Consider the following 26,209-nt stretch of genomic DNA (forward strand, 5'->3'; position numbering starts at 1 on the left):
AGATGAAGTTGAACAGATGAAATGGGGAGAGCACGACTGTTTTCAGTAAATTCAACTACAAGTAGATCTTACGTCCAATGAAGTATTCTCCATTGAAAGTTGCTTGCGTTAAAGCACAAGAGGGGAAATATTAGTACAACAGAGTTCTTAATATTTCAAAGTTTTACATTCCCTATCCTAAGAGTATTGACTGCTTTTGCATTTTGTGACTGAGTAGACTTCTAAATTTTAGCAAGAACACTTTCTATTTTTGTTTTTTTCTTCTTCTAAGTTTTGGCAGTGTAGTTGGCCATCTCTCTCCACATATTCTGTGTCCCAGGCTTGATTTTTTTAATTTACCAAAAGAAAGTTTAATTTTACAAATTTATATAAGGGATACTATCTCACTACACCATTGTGCGTAATGGTACTTGGCAGTGCCTGGCAATTTCGTCTTTCTTATCAGTGTGTTGAGCTGGAGGTTTTGGGAGTTACTGTAGTCTTATTTCTTATTTCTTTGTGTATTTTGTTTTTGTTTTTCGTAGGAATTCTGTTGTCTTCTATTTTGAGGATTATAACTTGCAGAGGCAAAACCTTTTCCAAATGGATAGATATTCAGGTCCATTAGAATGATTAACCACAGATGGAAAAGACCTCATTTTGCATAAGGGCGAAGTGTTTACTATACAATTAACTTACATTTTTATTCTTTATCTTTCTAGTGAGTTTTTATTAACATTATTATTATTACTATTATTATTCTGGTTTTTCTCTCCAAAAAGATTCTCAAAGCAATTAACAACACTAAAACAATACAATAAACAAACCTAAAAACATAAAGACACTAAAATAGGATTAAACATAGAAAGTATTAATTTATATTATTATTGTCTATTTTGGAGTTATCTGAAATAGTAATTTATGTTATTCTTGTTTTTGATAGGTTGCTGACTACATTCCACAACTGGCTAAGTTCAGTCCTGACTTGTGGGCAGTGTCTGTGTGTACAGTTGATGGACAGAGGTATTGTATGAAATCTTAAATACAGAGATATCCAAATAATGTCAATAATTAGGACAGAAGCAGAGCTATTACCTGGGGAAGCCATATTTGTTATCAATCAGTTCAATCTTGTCCTGTCCTCTGCTGTATAAGCTATCTCTCCCAATTTGATGTCATCTGCAAATTTGATAAGCATGCCTTCTTTCCGTTGTCCAAGTTATTGATAAAAAAAGTTGAATAGCACTGGGTCCAGAACAGACCTCTGAGTCACCCCACTGGTCACGTCTCTCCAGGATGAAGAGGAAGTACTCCCAATCCACCAAATAGTAGCACCCAACTCTAGCCCACATTTTACTAGCTTCTTTGTGAGACTATTCTGGGAGAACCTTGTCAAAGGCCTTACTGAAATCAAGATGTTATAGCCACAGCATATCCTTCCGCTAACAACCTTGTAGCTCTATATATATATATATATATATAAAGATTTAGTCTGGATAACTTGTTTTTGGGAAATCCATTTTGACTTTTAATGAGCATTACATTCCTTTCTAAGTGCATACTGGTGGTCTGTTTAATGATCTGTTTTGGAAACTTTCCTGGTATTGATGGTGATAATCATTTGAGTCCCACTCCCCCACCCCCCCCACCCCCGTTTTTGAAGATAGGGACATTTGCTCTCCTCTATCCTGCTGGAACGTCTCCTGTTCTCCAGGAATTCTCAAAGATGATTGCCAGTGGTTTCAAAATGACTTTTTTCTATTCTTGTAATACCCTTGGATGTAATTCATGCAGTCAAGGAGATTTGAATTCATTGAGAGTAGTCAGATATTTCTGCACTGCCTCTTTACCTATTCTGTGCTACATCTCAATATTTAGAACAATGTTTTATGATTCATTATTCAAGTAGTTCCAAAGTTACCCAGCTCTTGAAAGTGAAATCCATGTTGATATGTACCCACTGGCTAAACGATTTAACTAAAAGCTTTGAACTTTTTGCTGTTGATATTCCTGCCCAAATAACATAAGTTACTAGTGGAATAATACAAATGAGAATATTATTCTGTCCTAGCGGATCATAGCAGCTGGATAATAATATTAATAGAATCCATTTTCATATTCCCAGCCTCAGGAGTTATCTGTTCTTTTTCATAACAAATGGCACAATGTACAATGATTAATACACTTTTTTCTTGCAGACATTCTATTGGAGATACCAAAGTACCATTTTGTCTTCAATCCTGTGTAAAGCCCTTGAAGTATGCTATTGCTGTTAATGACCTTGGCACTGAATATGTACACAGATATGTTGGTAAAGAACCTAGTGGACTAAGATTCAATAAATTGTTCCTCAATGAAGACGGTAAGTTAACTGTATTTGGCATTACCACTTCACAGTATTCAAGCAAGCAAGGCAGAGGTAAAACATCCAAGTGACGGAGAAGAAAGGAATTGTGTGTTTATCTCTGTCTGCAGATTAATTTTTACAGGAATTTCCTTACTATAAAAAACTAAATTTTCTTCTGAAATTAGATCTGATATAAAAGAATAAGAAAAAAAAGTATTGTTTCTTGGTTTAAGAAAGTGAGTACGAAGATGGTGTGCACATTTGCATGCACTTGGCAGAAAGTTCAGGTAGCAGGTTAATTACAGGTTAATTAATTGCGAAATTCTGTAACGTTTGTAATTCTGATACTGTTCTTTATAGTTGCATGGAATTGGGACAGACTCCAGGGCAGGGGAAAAAACAAGGCACAATAGTTGTCCAATATATTTCTGTAGCTTGACTTGAACACATCACACCTACATCTTGTATATTAAAATATCTTTTCCCGCTTTATATATGATATACAAGTTGAGAATCATATAAGACTACAGGTGGTTCCCAAGTTACGAAGAGGATAGGTTCTGTAGGTTTGTTCTTAAGTTGAAATTTGTTTGTAAGTTAGAACAGGTATGTTTTAAAAGTGTAACTCCAGACAAAAATCTATATTTTTTTTAGCTTTGAATAGCATAGGAAAAGATTAACACTCCTGTGATACTTGTTTTCCTGTCTGTGAAATAGACTCTTAGTTAGGGCTGTGGTAGAAAGCATCAGAATTGTCACTGTTAGAAAACTGCTCTTTATCATGTATGTAACATAATAGTTCAGTTGTTATGCATGTTTAAGCAACTGAATTCTGGAGCTAAATTGACAGATATTGTGTGAAGGCAAGAAATGTTGTAAATTGTCTTGTGACAAAATGCTGTGTATTAATCCCCAGAGGCTTGGATCTAGAGTAGAGTTTGTGAGACTTGGATTGAATTAGAGGACTTTCCAACCTTACCTCTTCCTCCTCACCTCAGTTCTAGTAAAGGGCTGATTCAAAGGGTAGGGGACCTGTCATGATGGTCTGGGATGCGGCAAGGATGAAATTGGAGAAGGAGACTATCCAGTGGTGTTGATTTACTTTTGTTTGTCTAGTCAAAGGACTTAGTTAAGAAATGTAACTTTAAAATCTCTTTAAGTATTGCTAGCAAACAACATATCAAATAACATCAAAGTTCTTATAATAAAAGTAAAAGTTGTGACTTCAGTCTTTTAAACATGACTTGATTTACGAGATCTTCCAGTTCAAAATATATTGCCCATTTGTTAAGTTAAACATGGTGTGTTTTTGTATATAGCTACTTTATATAGATTCCCTCTCACAACATATTTGTTGAAATGTGAAATTGAATTGTGTTCTGGTGAGTAATTTAGCTTCGAACAAAATGCACGGTTTCTTAGTGATAAATGTGCATACTTCCAATAGCTCTTGCTTGGTAAGAGAAGACGGCTTTCAGTTGCTAAGATACTGAATTAATTTTTAATAGAATGAGAACTAAGAGATGGCATTTGAAGAACATGTGATCTTTCTACTGTGGAATACATTTCCTGTGTTTGTGTATCTAAGAGGAAATGCTGCTGGCTCAGAAAAAAATATTTTGTTCTAAAATCATGGTTACAAGGCAGAGATTGATTAGCACATCTCAATGGCTATATCATACATTAATTTTATTACCATAGATGCTGATCAGACCTATTGAATCTGAACTTTATGTCAAATCTGAAGCTTCTTAAATTCTCAATTTATTTTATTCCTTGTCTCACCCCTAAAAAGAGAGAGGATGCCTAGGGTTACGTAGTGTTGCGATGCAGGGATTTAATGGAGCATAGAAAATACTCTAGATATTGATTAGCACTCCTCAAAGGCTATATCATACATTAATTTTATTCCCATAGATACTGATTAGATCTATTGAATCTGAACTTTATGTCGAATCTGAAGCTTCATAAATTCTCAATATATTTTCTTCCCTGTCTCATCCCTAAAAAGAGAGAGGATGCCTAGGGTTACGTAGTGCTGCGATGCAGAAATTTAATGGAGCATAGAAAATACTCCAGATATATTTCCATAATAGTCTGGTTTGTACAGTAATTGACACTGGTTTTGTTGATATACTAAAAATAACCTTGAGGCACATGTTTTCTATTTCCATAGGCTCACTATGAATGTCTGCCTCTGCTCTTTTAGGATTCATTTGTTGAAATTATTAGCCTTCAGACATAAAAAGCTACGCTGTTGTTGATGTATTTAGCTTTGAATTCCAGACTGTTAACTTCTTGGGAGTGATTTACTAAGCTCTTAATGCATAAAAAATAGTAGTTCAACATTCTTGGATGAAATCCAAGTGTGCAACTGTCTGCAGTCTGTTGCAAAGGCAAAATGTGTCAACTGGTGTGTCTAGAAATTATTGCTGTGTGCCAGTTCAATATTTCATTAAGGGCAGGACACATGTACAGGCAGCCCCCAAGTTACAAATAAGATTTATAGATTTGTTCCTAAGTTGAATTTGCATGTATGTCAGAACAAATACATTTTAAGTGTAACACTCTCACTTTCTCCCTCTGTATATATATACCGTATATACTTGAAGATAAGCTGAGTTTTTATCTCTTTTGGGCTGAAAAAGCCTCTCTTGGCTTATAATAGGGTCAAGGTCAAGTTGGGCAGTGGAGCCAGCCTGGAGGCCAGTGTATTTTCTTTTCCAAAACCTCCCTCCTCTGCTTCTCCTCTCAGGCTTGAGTCATCTTATTTTTTTTTAAGAGAGAGAGAGAGAGAGAGAAGAAAATGTTTTCAAAAGGGAAAGAAGAGTAAGAGAAACCCTTGGAAGCCAGTAAGAAGAAAAAGATTGCATGGCTGGAAGGGGAAGAAAAAGAGACTCTTGCAAATTTGCAGGATTTATTATTACAGTAGAGTCTCAGTTATCCAAGCTAAACGGGCCGGCAGAATGTTGGATAAGCGAATATCTTGGATAATAAGGAGGGATTAAGGAAAAGCCTATTAAACATCAAATTAGGTTATGATTTTATAAATTAAGCACCAAAACACCATGTTATACAACAAATTTGACAGAAAAAGTAGTTCAATACGCAGTAATGTTATGTTGTAATTACTGTATTTACGAATTTAGCACCAAAATATCACGATATATTGAAAACATTGACTACAAAAATGGCTTGGATAATCCAGAGGCTTGGATAAGTGAGACTCTACTGTACTATTATTGCAAGAACCATTTGAGTCAAAAGGAAGGAGGGAAAGGAGATATATTTCATTTCCTCCTTGTTTTTATGGCTCTCTTTCAAACCCACCCAATTTCCTGAATTTGCAGAGGGAAAAAAATCTAAACTAGGACTATCTCTTTAAGTTATTGTTGATACCATATTGTTTTTGTTGACCCTCCTTTTTCACTTACAGAGCTAGTTTACTGTTTTTCTTTGAAATACGGTAAATATTCAAAAACATTTAACCTACTAATGCCTCAATTAATGTAATTTTATTGGTATCTTTTTATTTTGAAATTTACCAGTTAGCTGCTGCATTTCCTGCCCTCGGCTTATACTTGAGGCAATAAGTTTTCCCAGTTTTTTGTTGTAAAATTAGGTGCCTCGGCTTATATTTGTGTCGGCTTATACTCAAGTATATACGGTGTGTGTGTGTGTGTGTGTGTGTGTGTGTGTGTGTGTATATATATATATGAGCTTCGTATAGTATAGGGAAGGGTTAACACCTCTGTGGTGTTTGTTCTGCTATCTGTTTCCCTGTTCAGAAGATTTCACCACCCTTTCTGTCCCTATGATAATTGGATTTTGGAAAAAATGGGTTGTTGTAGAAACAAGGATTGGTGATAAAGCTTCAGTGGAGACACCTTTTCCCCATGATAACTCTTTCAGGAGTGATTTTCCCTTCCAAGGGGTAATTTCTCTCACTTCCTGTTGTCTCACCCCCATTCTTAACTTGGAGTCATTTGTAAATCAAATGTTTGTAACTCTGGGACTGCCTGTACATTCATTGATTAACTTAAACATAGTCTGCTAGTAGTCCTGTATTACTCTATGTTAGCATTTTGCAAAATGTAAACAGCTGAAGTCATTTCTCTTCACTGTAGTAACTTTCTAAATTACTTACACTTCCTCAGATCCGCAACATATTATATGCCCGGCATATGGTTCTTATAAATCATTAATGCAACTTGTAGGAAGGACAGTGTTATTGTTAAATGTATATAGTGTAAAATAAATTAACAGGAAGTAAATTTGTATAAATGAATCTTTTTATTTTGCAGACAAACCTCACAATCCTATGGTGAATGCTGGTGCAATTGTGATCACTTCTCTGATCAAGGTAAAATGTCTACATTTAATCTTCTTGAGAACTGCACTGCGAATAGTTTTATAGAGAGTTATGTTATGTAGTGTCAGGCTCTATACAGGCCCTGAAATGTTATGGACATGACACTTTACTGTGGTTTGCAGCCCACAAAAGCATGTAATCTAATGATTGGGGCTATAAACAGTTCCAGTTCATAAAGCCATTGTCTGAAACTGTTTTTGGAGGTTGTTTTCCCATTCCTGTTCAAAAAGCAGTTTGAGAGATATGGTGCAAACATTGGAAATTATCCTGTTGTATTATTTCCCCAGTATTTTTATTTTATGTTTAAAAAAGCACTCCTTTAAAATTCCGACTGCTCTTTGAAACTGGTTGGGTTAAAGAGGATTGTGGCTACTAGGCTTGGGCCCGGATCAGTTTGAACAAAAGCGATTTGTAATATTCGGTGGTCCATTTCGTGTAATCCCCGAAAACAGAATGGGGAGAAGAGAACCAAAAAGCTGGGCAAAACAGATCAAGAGAGCCAGATTTATTGGCAACCAGAGAGGATGGAGTTAAGTCTGCAATATACCTGAGGCAGGGGACTGCCGTGGGGCTCCTGGAGAAGATGGGATGACCTGCAATGTCTTTTCTCCCTCCCCAGCAGTGAAGTGTCAATTTCTTTTGGAAAAGTTCCTTAGGCTCCTCCTCCAGAGAGGGCCGTGTTGGGAACTCGCTTTCCCAGAAGCATTTGCATGGGGCGGGCATTGAAAACTCTTAAGTTCCTTTCTGAACATGATGGAAGTTGAAGTTTTTTTGTCTCTTTCTCAGCCAGTAAAAGGCCTGGTTGTGCCCATGCTCTGATTGGTTGAGAATGGACACAACTGGTGACTGCAATTCCCAGAACCCTCTTTTATCTTATTTTACAAAATTGTATGGCAAAAACTTAAAATAATTCTTTAAAATATCAGTAGATTGGTGAATTGTTCTGAAACTTGGCAGGCCTGCAATTGTAAATGGGATCTAAAACTGAGATAGGTTTCATGCAGATAGACCTTAAAATGGCTGAGGATTGAGCCTTTAAAGTTTCCCATTGTAGCCAATGGGCCGGATCTTTGCCGAATGAAAACGGCAATACTCCCAATTCGGGTAACTTCCCGGTAAACAGAATGAGGGGTTAGCCGAAAATGGACTCTGAAATGGCATGACTTTTGGCCAAATTACACAAGCCTAGTGGCTACAATTAAAGAAATGTTAGAGAACATGACACCTTCTATTTGGAATTTTTATGTTTTTCTATGAAGCACATGACTCATTCTTACATAAGAACCTGCAGACATCCATTTTTATGTGCAGTTTAAAGTGCTTCCTTAATGTAATTCTGAATATTTGTTTCTCTTAGTATTTTGAGAATTTATAACAAAGATGACACTCCCGGGTATGCTTTGGAGTTAATTTACAGCTTCATGGGGTACAAAGCATTTCTTCATAGCAAACCCTCACATACTTTGCTAATCCAAGATTTTTTTCCTTAGATAAATGTATTTAAGAAATAGTTGAATAATATATCGAATGTAGTGGTTCTAACCATGTTTATACACATATTCAAGTGTTTATGTTGAAAGAATTGCTTTTAATGTTTATAATTATTTAAACTATTTCTAAATTTTGCTCGTTTATATGCCTTAATTTCAAATTCAATGTAATATAATTTCCGCTATAAGAAAATTTTACCTTGATGTTATTAATCTCTGGAGCTATAGGTGTCAGTGAACATTTCTCCATACTTTATAAACAGAAGATCTTAAAATGATCAATGTAAACAGTTATCTTTTTACTTGTATTCATTTTCTGTTAAAGCAGTTTCACATTTAGTTGTGAAAGGCTATTTTACTCTTGGATCATAATTTTTTGCTTTTCTTTGTATTGAAGAAGGTGTAAACACGTCCTGCTTTAAATATTTATCTTTGATAGCTATAGGTGAAGGAAAATGGCCTTAAGTATGACAGGTAAATTTATACATGTTTAATTTTTTCCCTGTAGGTTAAATATTTAAGAGATTCATGTTGAACATGATTTTTGAAACAAATGATACAGCATCGAATCATTCAGTGTTCTTGTTATGGTCTAGTTCGTTACGTGGTAATCTAAGTTATGATTGGGAGCACTACTTTTTTTTCTTTTGAAAATGTGCTCTCCTCTAATGAATGGAATTTCTAGTATTTTTAAGTCAATCTCAGAATGCCAGTGGAGGCTTCAGGTTCTTGTATTATAGTGCAGCGTTAATTCTTACTGCATGAAACTGTCTTAAAAGAAAATATTAGCAATTTTTCTCGTCAATGCTGGATTGCATAAAAACTTTGCATGTCTTATCCGCATGTCCGAGAGACATAAATCACCATACTGCATCATTATATGTTGAAACTGATTGTAAAACATTTTGTGTGTTACATAGCTGCTAGGAAGCTATTTCATCAGAATCAAGGACTGAATCCAGTTCTTAGTCCCAACTAGAGCAGACTCATTGCTTAAAAGGGACTTATTAAGTTGACTCTTATATAAGTCATGTTATTCAATAGGGCCTTTCTAGATTTAGCCCCATGTATGTAATTAGGAAAAAAAATCAGAATCTGACTTCAGGTTTTTAAATTTCAGATAAAATTTGCTAAATTGGAATTTTTCTCCACCTGAATAAATTAGTTACAGTTAGAACAATCCTTAAGTACAGCCTAACAATATTCTTTATTTGAAAGTAAGTGTCGTTCTCAATGGAACTTACTTCTGGGTAATTAGGCATAGCATTGCAGCAATCTTTCAAGTTTACAGAACATAGTTATGACAGGTAAATTTATATACAGTAGAGTCTCACTTATCCAACACTCGCTTATCCAACGTTCTGGATTATCCAACACATTTTGTAGTCAATGTTTTCAATACATCATGATATTTTGGTGCTAAATTCGTAAATACAGTAATTACTACATAGCATTACTGTGTATTGAACTACTTTTTCTGTCAGATTTGTTGTATAACATGATGTTTTGGTGCTTAATTTGTAAAATCATAACCTAATTTGATGTTTAATAGGCTTTTCCTTAATCCCTCCTTATTATCCAACATATTCGCTTATCCAACATTCTGCTGGCCCATTTATGTTGGATAAGTGAGACTCTACTGTATGTTTATTTTTTCTGAAGATTTAAATTATTTATGTTGATTGAGTTTTAAAATAAATGCTAGACCACATTTTGTTGTTGTGTGCCTTTTTCACCAGTTGCAGCTCTAAGGCATGACAACTTTCTAAACTAACTGATATTTGACTAAAATGCAGTACAGTGCCCGCGTGAGTTATCCAAAAGAACATTTGACTTGCATCAGAATCCTTTCCAAGCAAAACGAGTAACTTGGACTTCGAATGATTAAATGATATCAGGCATTGTGACTGGGATTCTTAAATGACAAATATTAGATACTGCACTTTTGATAAAAAAGAAAAAAAAATCTATAAAAGGAGATGCGAACAGGAATTGGAGCTGAACAGTATATGGAAATCAACAGATTACCAATTTGTTTTCTTAGAAAGTCCATGTATACTATAATTCATCGATTTTAAGACTCACTAATTTCACTATCACCATCAGAAAAAAGATCTAGATCTATCTATTTGTCTATCTATCTGTCTACCATAATTTAAAATGCACCCCGTTTTTCAGGATATTTTTCGGGGGGGGGGGGGGGGAGTGCATCTTAGAATCGATGAAATGCAGCATTACCCTTCAGTTGGGGCCAACCATGATGTTCTTTTAGTAATGTGCTTTTGCATTTTTGTGTTTATTATTTTTTATTTCATAATAAATGGGATCTTACATTTTAAATTAGGCAGTGTCACATGAATAATGAAGGCTTGATCTACATCTCCCTGGTGCAGTTTTAAAATCTCTTTCCCTGTCATTCTGTCAGTGGGTTTGCTTGTTTGTGAATTCGAATTGCATTGTCTATGAGGAGAGAAGAAAGGTGATTGCTCTTGGGAATTGAGCTGAATAGTATGGTTTCTGTGGGAATAGAACAGGAGTCAAATCTAGTATTTCTAATCCAGATGAAGATGCTAACTATCCTGTTAAATTAATTTTTATTTTAATTAGAGCAGATACAGCTATATTTATTGTGTGATACAAAGTCCTTGTTAGTTATTGTTGAAGACAGCATGTTTCTAGATGGATCTTTGAGTTGAGATGGGAAAGCATTTCCTCTATTCTTAGTGGCTATGATTTCTTTTTTCTCCTGAACACTCTTTGTCATTTGCTTGTCTGTCCAGTTGCTTCTGTAGACGATTGGGTTTGACATTGCAGCAGACAATTTTCTTGCTCAAGTTATTAGTTCTGTTAATTGAGTTGTTGAAAGGACTCCAGTCTGCCCAGTGTTACACAATTCAGTGTTAGTGTGTGATATTCACACATTCTTTTATACTATTACCTTGACTGTGACTGACACAGACCTAGTACTTTGGCAATATGCGGAAGAAGTTCATTAGCCCCATAGACCACATTGTCAGCTGTTAACAAAAGAAAATGTGGTGATCCAGGAAAGAGAAAGATGTAAGAGAAGTGATCCATGGTACAAGAGATCTTTAGAACAACTAAACATGAATATAGCATGATGAGAATCAGTGATTTGTGAATGAAGAATGTAGTCTGAGAAAACAGCTAATGTTAATTTTTCATTTACATTCTACATTCATGATCATATTTTATTTATATACCTTTTGCTATTTAGGTTGTACTGTCTGACTAGTACACATCTAGGGCAATGTGCAATAAAATTAAAATTTCTCATAGCATTGCTGGAATGAATTATTCCTCTTTATTATGCTGTAAGAACTTGATGGCAGGGCATTTCTTAAGAGATTTTACTAGGTGTCCATTTTCACATTCAGAAGGTTCATGACTGCTTCTTGACTGCATACAATCCTGACCATCAGATTGTGTTTTTTAATGGAGGAAGTCAGTACATTTATGCAGGAAGGACACTTCGCCATTACTCCACAAATACCTCATTGATAGTGGTGGTATCAATAAATATAAATGAGAAAATAGAATAATAACTTAGATTTTCTAAATTATTTTCTCATTATCTATCCATTGTGCTAAATGAAGAAATTTGACCATTTTGAGTCTTGTTTTAAATATCATTATGTACTGAGAAGCTATTTTATCACACAGTTAATTTGAATATTAAAATTTAATAATAAAAATTGGATGAACATACAACAGATATACAAAGAATGAAATAGTGTCAAGCGATAATGCACACATGTTCCAATTCCAATATCCCAAGATTTGATCTATTTGATTTAAACTCGTTCCATTTTTATGTAAGTTCTAACAAATGATTTGCCCATTACAAATTGGTCTTTTGTCATCCATAATTATAACCCACCAGATTATTATATCATAATGAAGCCCATAATTTACAACATCTGCAACTTTCAGTTATTCTATGGTACATTTTATTCTAGCTCAGAGTTAAGTTTCCAAACTCAGAGTAAATTTTGAGCTTGTCCCTAGGTATGAAGCAGAACCATATTGTTACTCTTTCTATAGAGACATAATCTGCATTAAGTCAACAGAAGAAATGCTGAAATACTGTATATAGTCCTGGAAAAAAACTTACTCAGAATTTTCTGTAGTGAATCTAAAATAAATTTATGTAAATGATTTCAGCAATATCAAAACTGGTATGGACAGTATAGTTAAGATGCTGTTACATGACTTAAGAATTATGATAATTGTAATTTTCTACAAGGGAGGGACTATTTATACAGGATTTTTTCATTCCTAAAGGTACTGTATTTATTGAAAAGTTGAAATAATATTAACAATGGTTATTTTCTCAATATTATAGGTTACTTATTTGACTTTAAGGGCTATACATTATAGGCCATAAATATTGGGTAATTACTGGTTGGTCCTGCTGCAGTATTGTATTCCGATGCATAGGAATCAGTGGCAGCAATTCTGGATAAGTAATGATAAGGTGGACATGTCCTAAGTTAGTGACCAAATTGATTGATCTAAGGAACAGTCTTCTCCTGACAGTGAGATGAAGCCCAAAATTTATCATGTTTACTCGACATCTAGAACTGAGCCAACTTATGTGGAGTCTCCCTGGGTTCACTTTTTCAATTATTATTTCGGCAGGCTTCTGGAAGAACAATTCTGCTCATCAAGCCCTAACTCTATGGGTTATACATTTGCATTTTCTGCTATTTCTCTTCTGTTCTTCACATTACGTTTCTTTTCTTAAATAAATATGAAAGTTATTTTGTTGACATAGAGAGTTGCCCAATGCGTGATGTCTTGGTTTTTAAAAAAATGATCACTTCAGCTGTCAAAAAGGTTGTTGCTTTCATCTTGACAACAACCTTTTATTCACTTTTGTAGAAGTAGTCATGCTGTTTCTTGCCAATGGCTCCCCAGAAACACCATATCTGAGGTGAGACTTAAACCAGGATCTTCTAGGTCCAAATTCAAGCATACATTTCAAAGTGTGTAAGTACAAAATGAACAAGAGCTGTTAAAGAGCATTGTTTAGATGCAAAACACAAAATTATCTGTGTTTTAGAAGGTTTTAATTTTAACTGTCAGAATTGAATTCTGGTTCTTAATTAGGCTATGTCCTAATTTTATATGTTTATGTTTAAACATTGTATTAAATACTTCGTGGGTTCCATTTTTGCTTAGTTCTGTTTTGGAGACGTCCATGCATACAGTGGTGATTCTTTGTATTATTTATTATTTCTTGATATTGAAATACTGAGATATTTCATACTTAGCTGTATAGGACACATAGAGCTTTGAATGCTTATTTTTAAAGGTAGTCAAATAAAAATGTTGTGATTCATCGTATTATAACATTGTGCAATTTATTATTCAGCATTTAGAAAAAATGTATATTTTTAAAAGACATTTGAACAGCAATATTAAACACATATTTATACAAGGGTTTGTTTTTTCCCTAAATCTCTAATGACCTAACATTTTAAAATTTGAAAACAATGAGTTTCTGGTATCCAAAATGCATGCTGATGAAATGCGATATAAATAAAATCAGCTCCGACCTTCTTATTTAATATTGGCGTGTGTATTTATGCATTCATGAAATTTGCATGAGTGACTTGTGTATCATTAGAATGTCTCAGTCTTACAGTACCGATATCCATACACATGCATTTGTATATATATACAAAAACGTGCATATACACATAAATATACATGCAGGCATGCACACATTAGGTGTACATATGTATATATTATGTTTGTGAAGTTACACATTGCATGGTACATTTGCAGACAGATGAATTGCTTATAAAATTAATTAGTAAAACATTAGAGCTATTATAAACTGGAAAACTAATCCTAGGCCATAGCAAAATGGGAAGAGAACAATAGACTCTTTATTCTGTCTTTACATGGAGGAAATGCCTTCAGGTTTGCTATAGGAAAAAATTGCCTCACTAACAGTTGGTGCTTCCCTCCCTCCATGTTATATTAACTTTAAAAGGATGCACAAGTTGTAAAAAATCTCTTTTGTAAATATTGAGGGGAACACTGGCCTTGGCTCACTTTGCTAACAAAAGTGAGGAGGCTGAATTTGAATTGAAATTCCCATTGGAAAATAGAGTTCATGCACTGCAGGCTAAACAGATACTTAGGGCTTTTATTAGTGAATATAAACTGATATCCAAATGATGCTGCGGAAAAACAAATTGTTTCTTTTGTGTATCAGAATTTTGGGGGAGCTTAAAGACAATTTGACCAATGCTGAAATAAGTTTGCTATGATTGTATATGCACACAAACTATCTTGATTTTTCTGATAATATAAAACCTGTCAAAATGTAATTAAGGGGTTGAATGGGGGAGAACCAAACTTTTCTCTACTCTTGCATTCTTTCATCCTCTCCTTTGAATGTAGAGAGAAACGCAAAACTTGTTTCAGTTGAACTGTGTTAACCATACAACAATTATCAGTACAGCATCCCGTAACTAATGCTGACCCATTTTCCCAAAGCAACATTCACTGTGCTTTTAAAAGGTTTTTTTGTGGTTTAAATGTTGTTACATATTTTACAGCATTAGGATCTATGGAATATTTTGACAACTGCAACAGTTCAATGAAGTTGGTAATTTCTTCTTTTAATTATTTTTCATTGAACAGATTTGGAGTTACACCTTTTTTAAAAAGTTTGTTTTTCTAATGCCTTACAACACAATGCTTAACCTTTTTAGCATATTTCTTAAATAGTCATTGACTGGGTAGCAACATTTTGACTTTATTGGTGCATAACGTTGATAGAACAGTGTGGTATTCTTTCAGCTGGTGATCATACGTGTATGACTGCACATCACTAGATGAGCTGGTGCGTGTGGCTTCACAGATTATCCGCAAGACCCTAAATTACTTATAGAATGGGAAATGAGGCTGGCTTTATGCATTTCATTGAGTAGAATGCTGGTTCGTACAGGCTTCATTTTGCTTATTTCCTTTCCTCCTGTGCTAAATATAGTGCAAAGTAATGTTTCTTTGATTGTTTAGAAGCAATCTGTTAGATAACTGAGATGAATGAAACATTACCTAAATGTTTCTGTGGGTTAACTGAAACCTATTAATTTGAGGCAGTTTGGTTTTTTTAAATGGTAGTTGCAAGTAATATCTCTTTGAAAATGTCTAACAGCTGAGTCCTTTGGACGGAGATAAATGGTCATTATTCTTACACTGCACCCACATAAACCTATAAAGATCACTGGATCTGCCCTACTCAAAGTAACCCTTCTCCTCAGCACTTTAGAGCTGTTTTTACTTAATATTTGAATAGCTGCCTGAGCAAGCATATATCTTCCCCAAAGCAATAGGCAACATATGGGAAGAAAATTAACACATATTACTTAAGATTTGGATTAAAACAAATGCCCTTTTCAGACTTCCTGTTTAGAGTAAAGGCCTCTCATGTCTGCTCTGCCCATGACCAAGTGAATTCCCCTCACGTCCATCATATCTAGATGGTTTTGGGGGATTGAGATTTAAAAAGGAACAGTACAAGGAGATGCAGTTCTCCTAGATTTGGGATGGTGCATGTGTATCTCCCAAATATTGCAAATTTGCTCACCTGTATTTTAGAGGATATACCAGGGTAACATGTACCCTATATAATCATGTATAAATCTAGAAATGTTAGTCAGAAAACAAACGCCTAAAACCTAGGTCGCCTTATCCATAGTGCAATGTGAGTACTGCACCTTAACTCTTATATAAAAAAAGAAACCATCCCCTTCTCTGAGTAGTGAAAGACAAGAACTTACTCTGTTCCAGAAGAACCTAAAAGAGGCACTAAGCCCCTCTATTTTCTTCCATGGTGCTTCTTCTGGCCTTTTTTGGATGTTGGGCAGGGAAATGGCAGTAGTGGCCAAGGACAACTGCCATTCCAAGGTCGCATTGGTGCTTTCCCTTCTCTGTAGACTTGTCCATGGGTCATAACAAATCTCCCCTCGAGGTATACAAGAGGTTGTCTTGTACATGAGTCTATAATGCACTTACAGAATTAAATTTAAAGAAACCCTTCACTTTCAAAGCATCCTGTGATTGTTGAACCTAAGGGTTGTATCAGAAGGACAAGAGTAAGCATAAAGACTTGGTCTAGTCCCTTTAAGGATCACTATTGCCAAACTCATCATTTTTAAATGTTTGTTAGTACATTAAAATCCCACATTGAACAAGCCTGCTGAACAGTATGTTTTGCTGCTCCGTTGTCTGTTTGGAGAACATTGCACTGTAGAACTTGGGAACACAGAAGGTTTCCCAGTTGTACCTCATGTCTTCCATACTACTTACCATTTAGTAAATTGAAGACAATCCCTGAGTTTTGAGAACAGTTTTTCAGGTGCCAGGAATGGTGCACAAGCAAACACTCCCACGTTTCTGCCTTTACAGTAATTGATACATTTTCTGTCTGTTTAAATGTAAATCCCACAAAATAACTAGCCACAACTAGGTAGTTTTGTGTCTAGCAAATGTAAACTACAACCTTGGACTGTATCAATGAAATGTTGGCTTACCCACCACTTGCAATAAATCGGAATTGAATTTCTAGACACTAATCAGTTATTAAGTAGAGAGCACTCACAATAAAGCTAGCCTTATTTAATATTCACCTCTGTTCTCCACACGTTGATAATTTCTTAAAATTGGAACATTCTATTCTTTAAAAGTTTTAAGCATTTTGTAATCTAACTTTAGTTATTTAGACTAATGAATAAAACAGTCTAATATTGAACATTAATATTTAAGTAGCTGTAGACTAAACTAGAGTTAAAGTTCTTCTTGTATTAACAAACTTTGTAAATATGTCTTCTTTCCTTTCAGCAAGGAGCAAATAATGCTGAGAAATTTGACTATGTAAGTGAACTCTCGATACTTCCTGTATTTAAGCTTGAAAGTACTGTGGTGAGACATAAAGCATTTTCTCATCAATTTTGATTGTGGATTGTCATTCAAAATCTGTTTGGTTTAACAGATTCTTGAACATCTGAGCACTGTGGTTAAGTTCACCACTCTCCCCTCTTCCATCCAAGTGCAAGAAGGAGCTTAGAAGCATCTACTTTTTATTTAAATTCCAGTCAGTTTGTTGTTATTTCTGAATTTGTAACAAACCAAGATTATAAGCCATATGTTTATAATCCTGTTAATAATTTAGATAAAGAACAAACACCTTTCATGACTTAGATGTAAAACTGAACTGTGGTTTATTTTAAATCAAGTAGCAAATGCTTCTAGCCTCCCATAGTACAAAGTAGTAGCTTAGCACTGGATTTGAAATTTGTGTTGCATTCTGGCCTTGTGATATTTATCACTTTACACTATGAACAAGCTGGGACGCTTCTTTTAACAGGTGATGCAGTTCATGAATAAGATGGCTGGAAATGAATATGTTGGGTTTAGTAATGCCACGTAAGTATGCCTCACTCTTATAATCCTTCTCTTGTACTTTGCAACACCAGTTGATCTATAAATTTAGCTTTATTAGTTAATAAATAATATAATAAAAAAACTTTATTTATAGACCTCCTTCTCTCTCCAAGGGGATTTGGGGCAGTTTACACACACAAAAAAGGCGAACAGTGAATGCCCTATTCACAGTACAAACATCAGCAAAAAAAGAAATTAACATCAAAATGAAAAATAAAATAGGAATGGCCAAATAAGCATCATTATACTAAAAACATAATAAGAATTAAGACATAAGCACTGACGTGGTTAGACCACATTGTGTCACCATCCAGCCCCTTGTATTTGCATTCTGTGGCATCTGTTGAGGAGAAAGGATGTCGAATATTGGTAGAAAGTCTGTGCTTCTGCCTCCCATGAATGCCTAGTATCGTAATCTGTGTCTTTCCAAAATCAGTGGGTTGAGCCTTTCTCAGTAGTGTTAACATTATTAACATAGGAATTATACAGATTTGTATCACAAAATTATAATTATACAGATTTGCAGCACAAAAAAGACAGACATTTCGAGGGGATGTAGATGCACACATTATCTCAAAACCCCTTTGTATTTTTCTTTTTATACCTCCTTGTGCTTAGTAGAAAGATCTAGAAAGGATTAAGTTAGCCATTCAGTTGAAAGAACTTAGAGCAGTTTTACAATGTAGAATCCTGCCCTTTTGGTGTCAACACACCCAGATGGCTGCTGGGTGCATTGACACATTGTAGGGCAGGATTTTATGTGTGCGGCCACTACTTCTTCATGATTTTGCCGTGCTGATGTGCAAAAGTGTCCACATTGCACCATAATGTCTTCTGCATGTATAATAGAGGTTTTCATGTTTAGTTTTAGGAATTGCAAAGACTTCCGTAGTAATGAGTCCCTGTAAGTTCCACAAGAAAGCCAACCTCTCCATTTAAGAACCAGCTAGATACACTTTCTAAATAAAGACTGGGTTTTAAAGGTGTTTCCATACACAAACGTCTTTCTAACTGATTCATTCATTTCAGTGCTGTTTATTTCCAGTTTTGATGTGTATTTCTGCAATGTTTTTTTCTAGGTTCCAGTCTGAAAGGGAGAGTGGAGACCGAAACTTTGCAATAGGATATTATTTGAAAGAGAAAAAGGTTTGTTTCTGGATCCTGTTCTTTCTATTTCCTTAATTGTTAGATACCATTTACTAAATAAAGTTCATAAAACAACTATTTGTTTCTTTTATATTGAGTATAAGTGATATAATGTAATTTCAGTAATGAATGCATGTAAACATAAAGTAACAGTTTCTGTTCTTTGGAATTTCTTTCATTACTAGGTAGTAGCAGTAGGAGTTCTTGTTTTTCCATTGTTATCTTCCAATTTTGTATTCCGCTTTTCTGTAAGCTTGTTACCAGTGCTAATGGACTAAGATCTCACAATGCCATCTCGTCTCCATTCTCAGGCCAGGCATATTTATTTAAAGTGCTGAAGAAACATTAAATTGAAGTAACATATGCAGTGCTTTAAAAAATTGTTCTGTTTTTTTTTCTTTGGTAAAGAAATCAGTCAATTCATCTGATTTATGGTGGGGAGGACAGACCTGAAACTGCATTACGATTATTGATGTGTCTTTTGCAAAATGAGAGGAAAGCAGAAGGAAGAAAATGTAGCAGCTGCTCTTCTGTGAGCAGTATTTAGCTTAAATAAGAATATATTCCCACTAATAACACTAATAACAGTGAGATATCTTTAAAACCACTTCCAGGTGCTTTATGTATCTGTCCCACCTGAAATGTATATCCTACTTGGAGAATCAAAATATGGCAGAAACAACTATTTGGAGCTATTAGCTTTATGTAGTAGAGAAGGAACCAAGGAGGCAAATAAAAAAGGGGCTAGAAGCCTTAGCCTTACATATTATATATACTTAAAGGCCTCATTGCCACTTGTTAGGGTTATATTAAAATTACGACACAAATTAACTTGCATTTTTGACTTTGAAATAAAAGTAGCTAAAGATGCTTTTCAATATCTACATGAAACGGCTGGGCGAGGTCATCCGGGGTTTTGGAGTTCGGTGCCATCTCTACGCGGATGACACCCAACTCTATACTCTTTTCCACCAAAATCCAAGGAAGCCCCTCGGATACTGGATCAGTGTCTGGCCGCTGTGTTGGCCTGGATGAGGGCGAACAAGCTGAGACTTAATCCTGATAAGACAGAGGTCCTCCAGGTCAGTCGAAAGTCCGATCGGGGTATTGGGTGGCAACCTGTGCTTGACGGGGTCACACTCCCCCTGAAGGCGCAGGTCCGCAGCTTGGGGGTCCTCCTGGATTCGGGGCTGACGCTTGAAGCTCAGGTGTCGGCCGTGGCCGGGAGGGCCTTTGCACAATTAAAACTTGTGCGCCAGCTGCGACCATACCTCGAGAAGTCTGATCTGACCATGGTGGTCCACGCCTTAGTTACCTCTAGACTGGATTATTGCAATGCGCTCTACGTGGGGCTGCCTTTGAAGACGGTCCGGAAACTGCAATTAGTTCAACGCACGGCAACCAGGTTTCTAACTGGAGCAAATTACACGGCACGTTCAACGCCTCTGTTTAAGGAGCTCCACTGGCTGCCGCTTACTTTCCGAGCCCAATTCAAGGTGCAGGTTCTTACCTACAAAGCCCTAAATGGTTTGGGACCCGCCTACCTTAGAGACCGCATTTCCCCCTATGAACCCGCACGATCTCTTCGCTCGTCGGGGGAGGCCCTCCTCTCGCTCCCACCACCCTCGCAGGCGCGGTTGGTGGGGACGAGAGAGAGGGCCTTCTCTGTCGTGGCCCCCCAGCTTTGGAACCTGCTCCCTAGGGAGATTAGGCTGGCCCCCACCCTCCTCTCCTTCCAGAAGAATCTGAAAACCTGGCTTTTCCGGAAAGCCTTTGATGAGTGACTTTTGTTGGTTTAAGATGCCTGCCTATGTAATAATAGACCCACTGATCTGCCCTTTTATTGTCACTACTGTCATTTATAGTACTTCATTGACTGTGTCAATTGTGTAACTATCTCCTCCCGATTTAACACATTCACCTTTCAGCCCAGACTTGTGTTTGATATACCTGTTTTAACATTTTATCTTGTACGATTGTCCTTTTCGATTGTTTTACTGATATTGTTGATTTATTGTTGTAAATTTGTGTTTTTGTTTTGATTTTATATTGTGATGTTGGGCAAGGCCCCATGTGAGCCGTCCCGAGTCCCTTCGGGGAGATGGAGCGGGGTACAAGAATAAATTATTATTATTATTATTATTATTATTATTATTATTATTATTATTATGCATTAAGCTTTCACATAAAGGGAAAGTTAAATATCTCCCTTAGTGACTGGGGTTGACTTGAGTTCAGGAAATTCATTGTGTAAAAAGCGTTTAGTTCCTTTTTACACAATGCTTTAGTCACAATTGCTTTATATCTCATATTGTGCTTTTTTTTTTTTTAAGTGTTTTCCCGAGGGAACAGATATGGTTGGCATATTGGACTTCTACTTTCAGGTAACTAATTAATCATCATCACATTGGAAATCCTCAAAGAGCACATGTAAAATGCTATAGAGAAAAATCTTGTCAGACAGAACAGGAAGCTACAATTAACACAATTAACATACTTACACATGCACATTTTGGTAAGACAATAACATTTACAATATATCAATCTCATATGCTGTTCAGGCCTACTGCAACATTATAAACCATAAAATCAGTCTGCGTGTAAAATAAATAGGTTTTAGCTGCTGATCTAAACATTTAAGTCAAAGTTATGTGTTTGGAATAGACTTGGGAATCTTTGGCACAAAAGGATTTCATTATGTATGTTTTAAATACCATCTCTAAATTCTCCACTGATATATTAAATCATAGGGCTAATCTTTAACATTGGAAAATTCAGAGATTTCTGAAACAAGCTGTTAGTTGGATGTATGACCATTAAAACCATGCATCTTTGTAAATTGGTTCAAGTTGGAGGACATTGCAGCATGATTGGAAGTATATAAGTGCTAATCAATTTCTCTCCGGTTTATTAAATGTGCAGCTGTGTAAGAGTACATGGTGATTATGCATGCAACTAATGGAAGTTAGACTGAATTGTCTGAAAGAGTGGAAGTTTCTTATTGGAGATCTTTGAACATGTTGACTTGAATTGTTGTATGCAGATTCAAGTGAACACAAGTGCTTGTAGTGGATCTACCTGGTGTGTGGATTTGTGTGCTTCGATAGTTACACAAGCACTCTTTAGAAGACCTTGACAGCATATGAATAATTTATTCACTGCACATTTCATAAGGGCAATTCAAACTTCATGTGTGTATAAAGCTGTTAAGCTTTTGAGACTTCTTTTTACATCTTACTGTTGGGTTTTTGAAGATAAGCGACATCTGCACTTGACCTTGCTGATCTGTTGTCCTCTGTGGCTTAAACAGAAAGAGATTAGGAACTTGACTTTCCTTTCCTGCCTGTTTATTTCCTCTGTCAGTCACCTATCCCAAAGTATTACGGGCTGATTACAGTACCTGGTTCAGCTGGGGTTATTTAAGTGCTTGCTCTCAGCTGTAAAGAAGAGGAACTAACCCAGATTGAACTTTTTCCATCTTGCTTTTCTGGCCTGTACTGTCTGCTTTCTCCCTCTTTATAAGGGAGGATGTGTTGTAATATGGTTGTGTTGCCTGCCATCCTTATTCCTTTTAGAGTAGGTTAGGAAGCTTAACGCTGTTTCTATCCGAAGAATGTATTTTTGATACATATTCCTCCTATTCAGGCTTTTAATCTTATTTTGTGCCTACATTTGGTTCTTGTACATTCATCCTCCTAAGATGGTCATTTCTGCTGTTGCTGGAGAAGAGGCCCTAGCAGGCTTCCCTTTCCAATAGCAATCGTTCTGCGTTAATGCCTTCTAATAGAGCTCAACTTGGACCTGAAGTACAGGATACTTCCCACTCCTTGCAACATACCCTGTGTTACCCTGAGAACTGTCTTGATGTAAGAATGTATTCTGGGGAAGTTCAGGTGTCTGCAAGGGGTGGAAAGGTCTTTTGCTTGCACAACTTTGGAACTAGTTCTTTCTTTTGGGGAAATATGCTAGTCGTGAGGAAACATTCCATAAAATGCACTTGAATAAAACCTTTTCCCGAACTTAATGAAAAATGTGCTGTTGACTTCATCATTTCCTAAATTATTTTCATCATGGGGTGTTGTGTGATTTCTAGCACATGGCCATACAGCCCGGAAACCACACAATACCCCAGCGATTCCAGCCATAAAAGCCTTCTACAATATATTTGCATCTTGTTTGTGACAATGTTATAATATTTTGTGAGGCCAATGTAGTTTATAGCTCCTATGGTAATCTATAAAGGGCTCAGGATATGCTAAATGACATGTTCCAGGATTGGTCTTGATCTTCTAAGTAGAAAATCATTATCATGCTTTCTAACCCTATCCCATATCAAGTGGTTGATGAACTTGCGACATTTTGTAACAATTACAAGGCAATTTTGTGTTATAGTAATTTTACTGCCTAATGGAAACTCTCATGATCCTATCACAAGTCTTATTCGTTTGCTGTATTTTTCTATTGTGTTTATAAAAAAAATTAAAGTAATATGTTTCATTACTTCTTTAAGCTTTGCTCCATAGAAGTGACTTGTGAATCAGCCAGTGTTATGGCAGCCACATTGGCTAATGGGGGATTTTGCCCAATCACTGGTGAGAGAGTCCTGAGTCCCGAAGCTGTTCGCAACACTCTGAGTTTAATGCATTCCTGTGGCATGTATGACTTTTCAGGACAGTTTGCTTTTCACGTAAGTGCTTTTCTTAAAGTAGTGTTTGATAAAGAGATCTGTAGAAAGAAATAATAGGCTAGCAGATGCTCATTTTGTAGCACAGTAAGTTTGTACTAAAAAGTGCATAGCTGGTAACTGGTAAAAAAACAGAGGTTGTGGGTTTTTGAAGATAGAATTGGATGAATGCCTCCTTAGGTTAAATTGTGTAAACTTTCATGTATCCACACTCAAATTTGGCCACCGGGGACAGGATATTCTATATAATGGCTGGTATGCCTGCAGAGGTACCAAGAAAATTCTGTGTCAGCATTTCCCAAAGGATGGAATAGTTGAAGAACCAGGCCATAGCTTTGGGTTCAGCTGCTGGTCAGAGGCTCGTGTGTTACTTCCTTTGTAGTGAAGCTGGTAAGAAGAGAGAGAGATCCCAAAGCTTCCCTTTTTCATTAGTATGCCTTCAGTCTTTATTTGAACTGTTTTTCTTAATTATGAGTTTAGAATTAGAATTTATGGACATCCCTTCTTCCAGAGGATGTATTTGTCACTGTTGAAAGCTGAAATGAGATTGAAACCATCTTGATCTTAATTGTATACGTTTGAATAATTAAAAATGCAGCAAGGATATGTGTGTTTCCTTGTCTTCACCTTTCCTAATTCTCATCACTGATCAAGGAGTAGCAAAAAACTGATATTTTATTGGTGCCAGCAGAGCAACAGGAGCTGTCTTCTTGAGAACAGGACTTACTGTTCTTATAGAGGGCTTGTGTAGCACTGATTTGTATAGTTCAGCTATTTTAAACGAGCATTTTTGTTCTTATGTTTAATACAGGTGGGTCTTCCTGCAAAATCAGGAGTTGCTGGTGGCATTCTTTTAGTGGTTCCTAACGTTATGGGTATGATGTGCTGGTCACCTCCTTTGGACAAGATGGGCAATAGTGTGAAAGGGATACACTTTTGTCATGTAAGTGCAGCTGATTACTTGAATATGGTCTTTTTTATCCATCTCTTGCTAGTTTGCATAAGAATTAGTTGTCTTCCTGATTGGACCTCTGCCTTCAATTTGGTTATTTCTTCTGGAAAGTTGTATTTGAAATGCATTTACAAGCTACTGGAACATGAGAATTGTGAAAAAGCATTTGCTGATTCACACACTCTTATTAATTAAAAGGAAAACTCTTCTGTTCAACACCCTGTCATTCACACATTTGAAAAGTTTGCTAAATCCCCCTTTACCTTAGGTAACTTTGATTTCAGTTTTGTTTATATGACGTGCCTTCAGAATAATAAAGCAAGTTTCCAATGTTTTACAACAGGGGTGAGATCCTCAAAGGGCTCAGAAGACCACAAATGTCTGTTGTTGTTGTTGTTGTTGTTGTTGTAGTTATTTGATGTTGGGATGACCCTCCCAAAATAGCAATTAAACAGAAACACTTATCTTTTAGAGGCCTTTGTAGACGGAATGTTAGCTTTCTCAAACCATTTTTAAAAACAATTGCAAGAATGTTTTAGAATGTTTATGTGTAATTCAGGTTTACATGAAAAATTTCATTCAGGTTAGTTCTTTGCAATCTGATAATACCAATTTCCAATAAGCCTTTATCGGCATATATGTATATCAAGACAGTGTAAAATGCAGAGTATACTATACAATAGAAAAACTTCATGTTTGTCAAACATTCAATTTGCAGACTTCGTTTAGAAACCTTGCCATTGTGAGGCAGCAGTTAAAATCTTGAGAATTTAAAAGCATGATTACTTTGTCTGGCTCTGATTGGTGTTTCATAAAATCTATAGCTTGCAGTAGCAAGTTTGATCTTGGTTCCTGGTAGATTGGGCAGTGGAAAAGAATATGTAGGAGAGAGTCCAGCTGTCCTGAGCTGCAGAGACAGAGCCTCTTGTCGCTCGGTAGTTCAGTGAGCCTTCCTCTATGAAGTGGGGATGGCATAATGTTGAATCTGGCCAGCATATAGGCTCTCCTGTGTATGGGGTTAGTGAGCGCTGTAATATAATAGGCTGGATTTCCCTGAGTGAATGGAATTGCCAAGTTCGTTGGTGAACAAGATTTATTGGCCAAGATCTTCAGTTGTTGGTGGTCCATTGCTAGCAGCCTCTCTTTAATGAGGGTAAAAGTCTCAGTGAAAGTTAGCATATTTAAGTAGTCGCTATTATAGCCCAGTTTCTCGATCTTTACTAGGACTGTTGTGCACCATTTTGAGTGGTGTAGTTCGATCAAGGTGAGTTGGGTCAGTGAATTACTGGAGCTATGGAAGTGGATATGTAACCAAAATTTTATGATGGTTAACCAAATGGTGGCCTCTATAGAGCATTGGCCAGATTCTAAACATAGAGCTGCATACGGAATGCAGTTTGATATGCCAAATAGTTTGTGCAGAAATTTTTAATGAAATGATCTAATGGCACTGTTATTTGGGGTTAGCCAGAAAGGGGCTCCATAGAGTATTTGAGCTCTCACCTTTGCTTGGAAGACTTGCAGGGTTGGGGGAATATATTGGTTGCCCCTGGAGTGGTAGAATCTCCTGATGGCACTGGTACTTGATTGGGCCCGGACCAGTGTGTTTTTTAATGAGTGGACCATGACAAGTTGTTGCTAAACCAGAGCCCTAGGTATTTGAAATGTTTTACTTGCTCAGTGTAGTGGCCCTTTACCTTCCAGACTTGCTTTTTGTTGCTTAATACAAAGTTGAAGCATAGTAACTTGAAAT

General features: G+C 36.1%; 1 protein-coding gene across 5 annotated transcripts in view; it reads left to right on the forward strand.

Annotated features, from left to right (window-relative positions):
* Positions 1 to 26,209, forward strand: part of gls (glutaminase) — an 83,196-nt gene that overhangs the window by 17,201 nt on the left and 39,786 nt on the right. For 3 of the 5 annotated variants that reach the window (XM_016991469.2, XM_016991468.2, XM_003217428.4), the window contains exons 5-13: positions 923 to 1,002; positions 2,178 to 2,341; positions 6,631 to 6,689; positions 17,072 to 17,104; positions 17,598 to 17,656; positions 18,754 to 18,820; positions 21,154 to 21,204; positions 23,331 to 23,507; positions 24,316 to 24,447. In XM_016991469.2, coding sequence (XP_016846958.1) covers positions 923 to 1,002; positions 2,178 to 2,341; positions 6,631 to 6,689; positions 17,072 to 17,104; positions 17,598 to 17,656; positions 18,754 to 18,820; positions 21,154 to 21,204; positions 23,331 to 23,507; positions 24,316 to 24,447 — 822 coding nt within the window. Of the gene's footprint in view, positions 1 to 922; positions 1,003 to 2,177; positions 2,342 to 6,630; positions 6,690 to 8,628; positions 13,146 to 14,784; positions 14,835 to 17,071; positions 17,105 to 17,597; positions 17,657 to 18,753; positions 18,821 to 21,153; positions 21,205 to 23,330; positions 23,508 to 24,315; positions 24,448 to 26,209 lie in introns of those variants that run through there. The other 2 variants (XM_062963815.1, XM_062963819.1) reach the window with 2 other exon arrangements.

The sequence above is a fragment of the Anolis carolinensis genome, chromosome 1 (genome assembly GCF_035594765.1).
Source record: "Anolis carolinensis isolate JA03-04 chromosome 1, rAnoCar3.1.pri, whole genome shotgun sequence".
Lineage (NCBI taxonomy): Eukaryota > Metazoa > Chordata > Lepidosauria > Squamata > Dactyloidae > Anolis > Anolis carolinensis.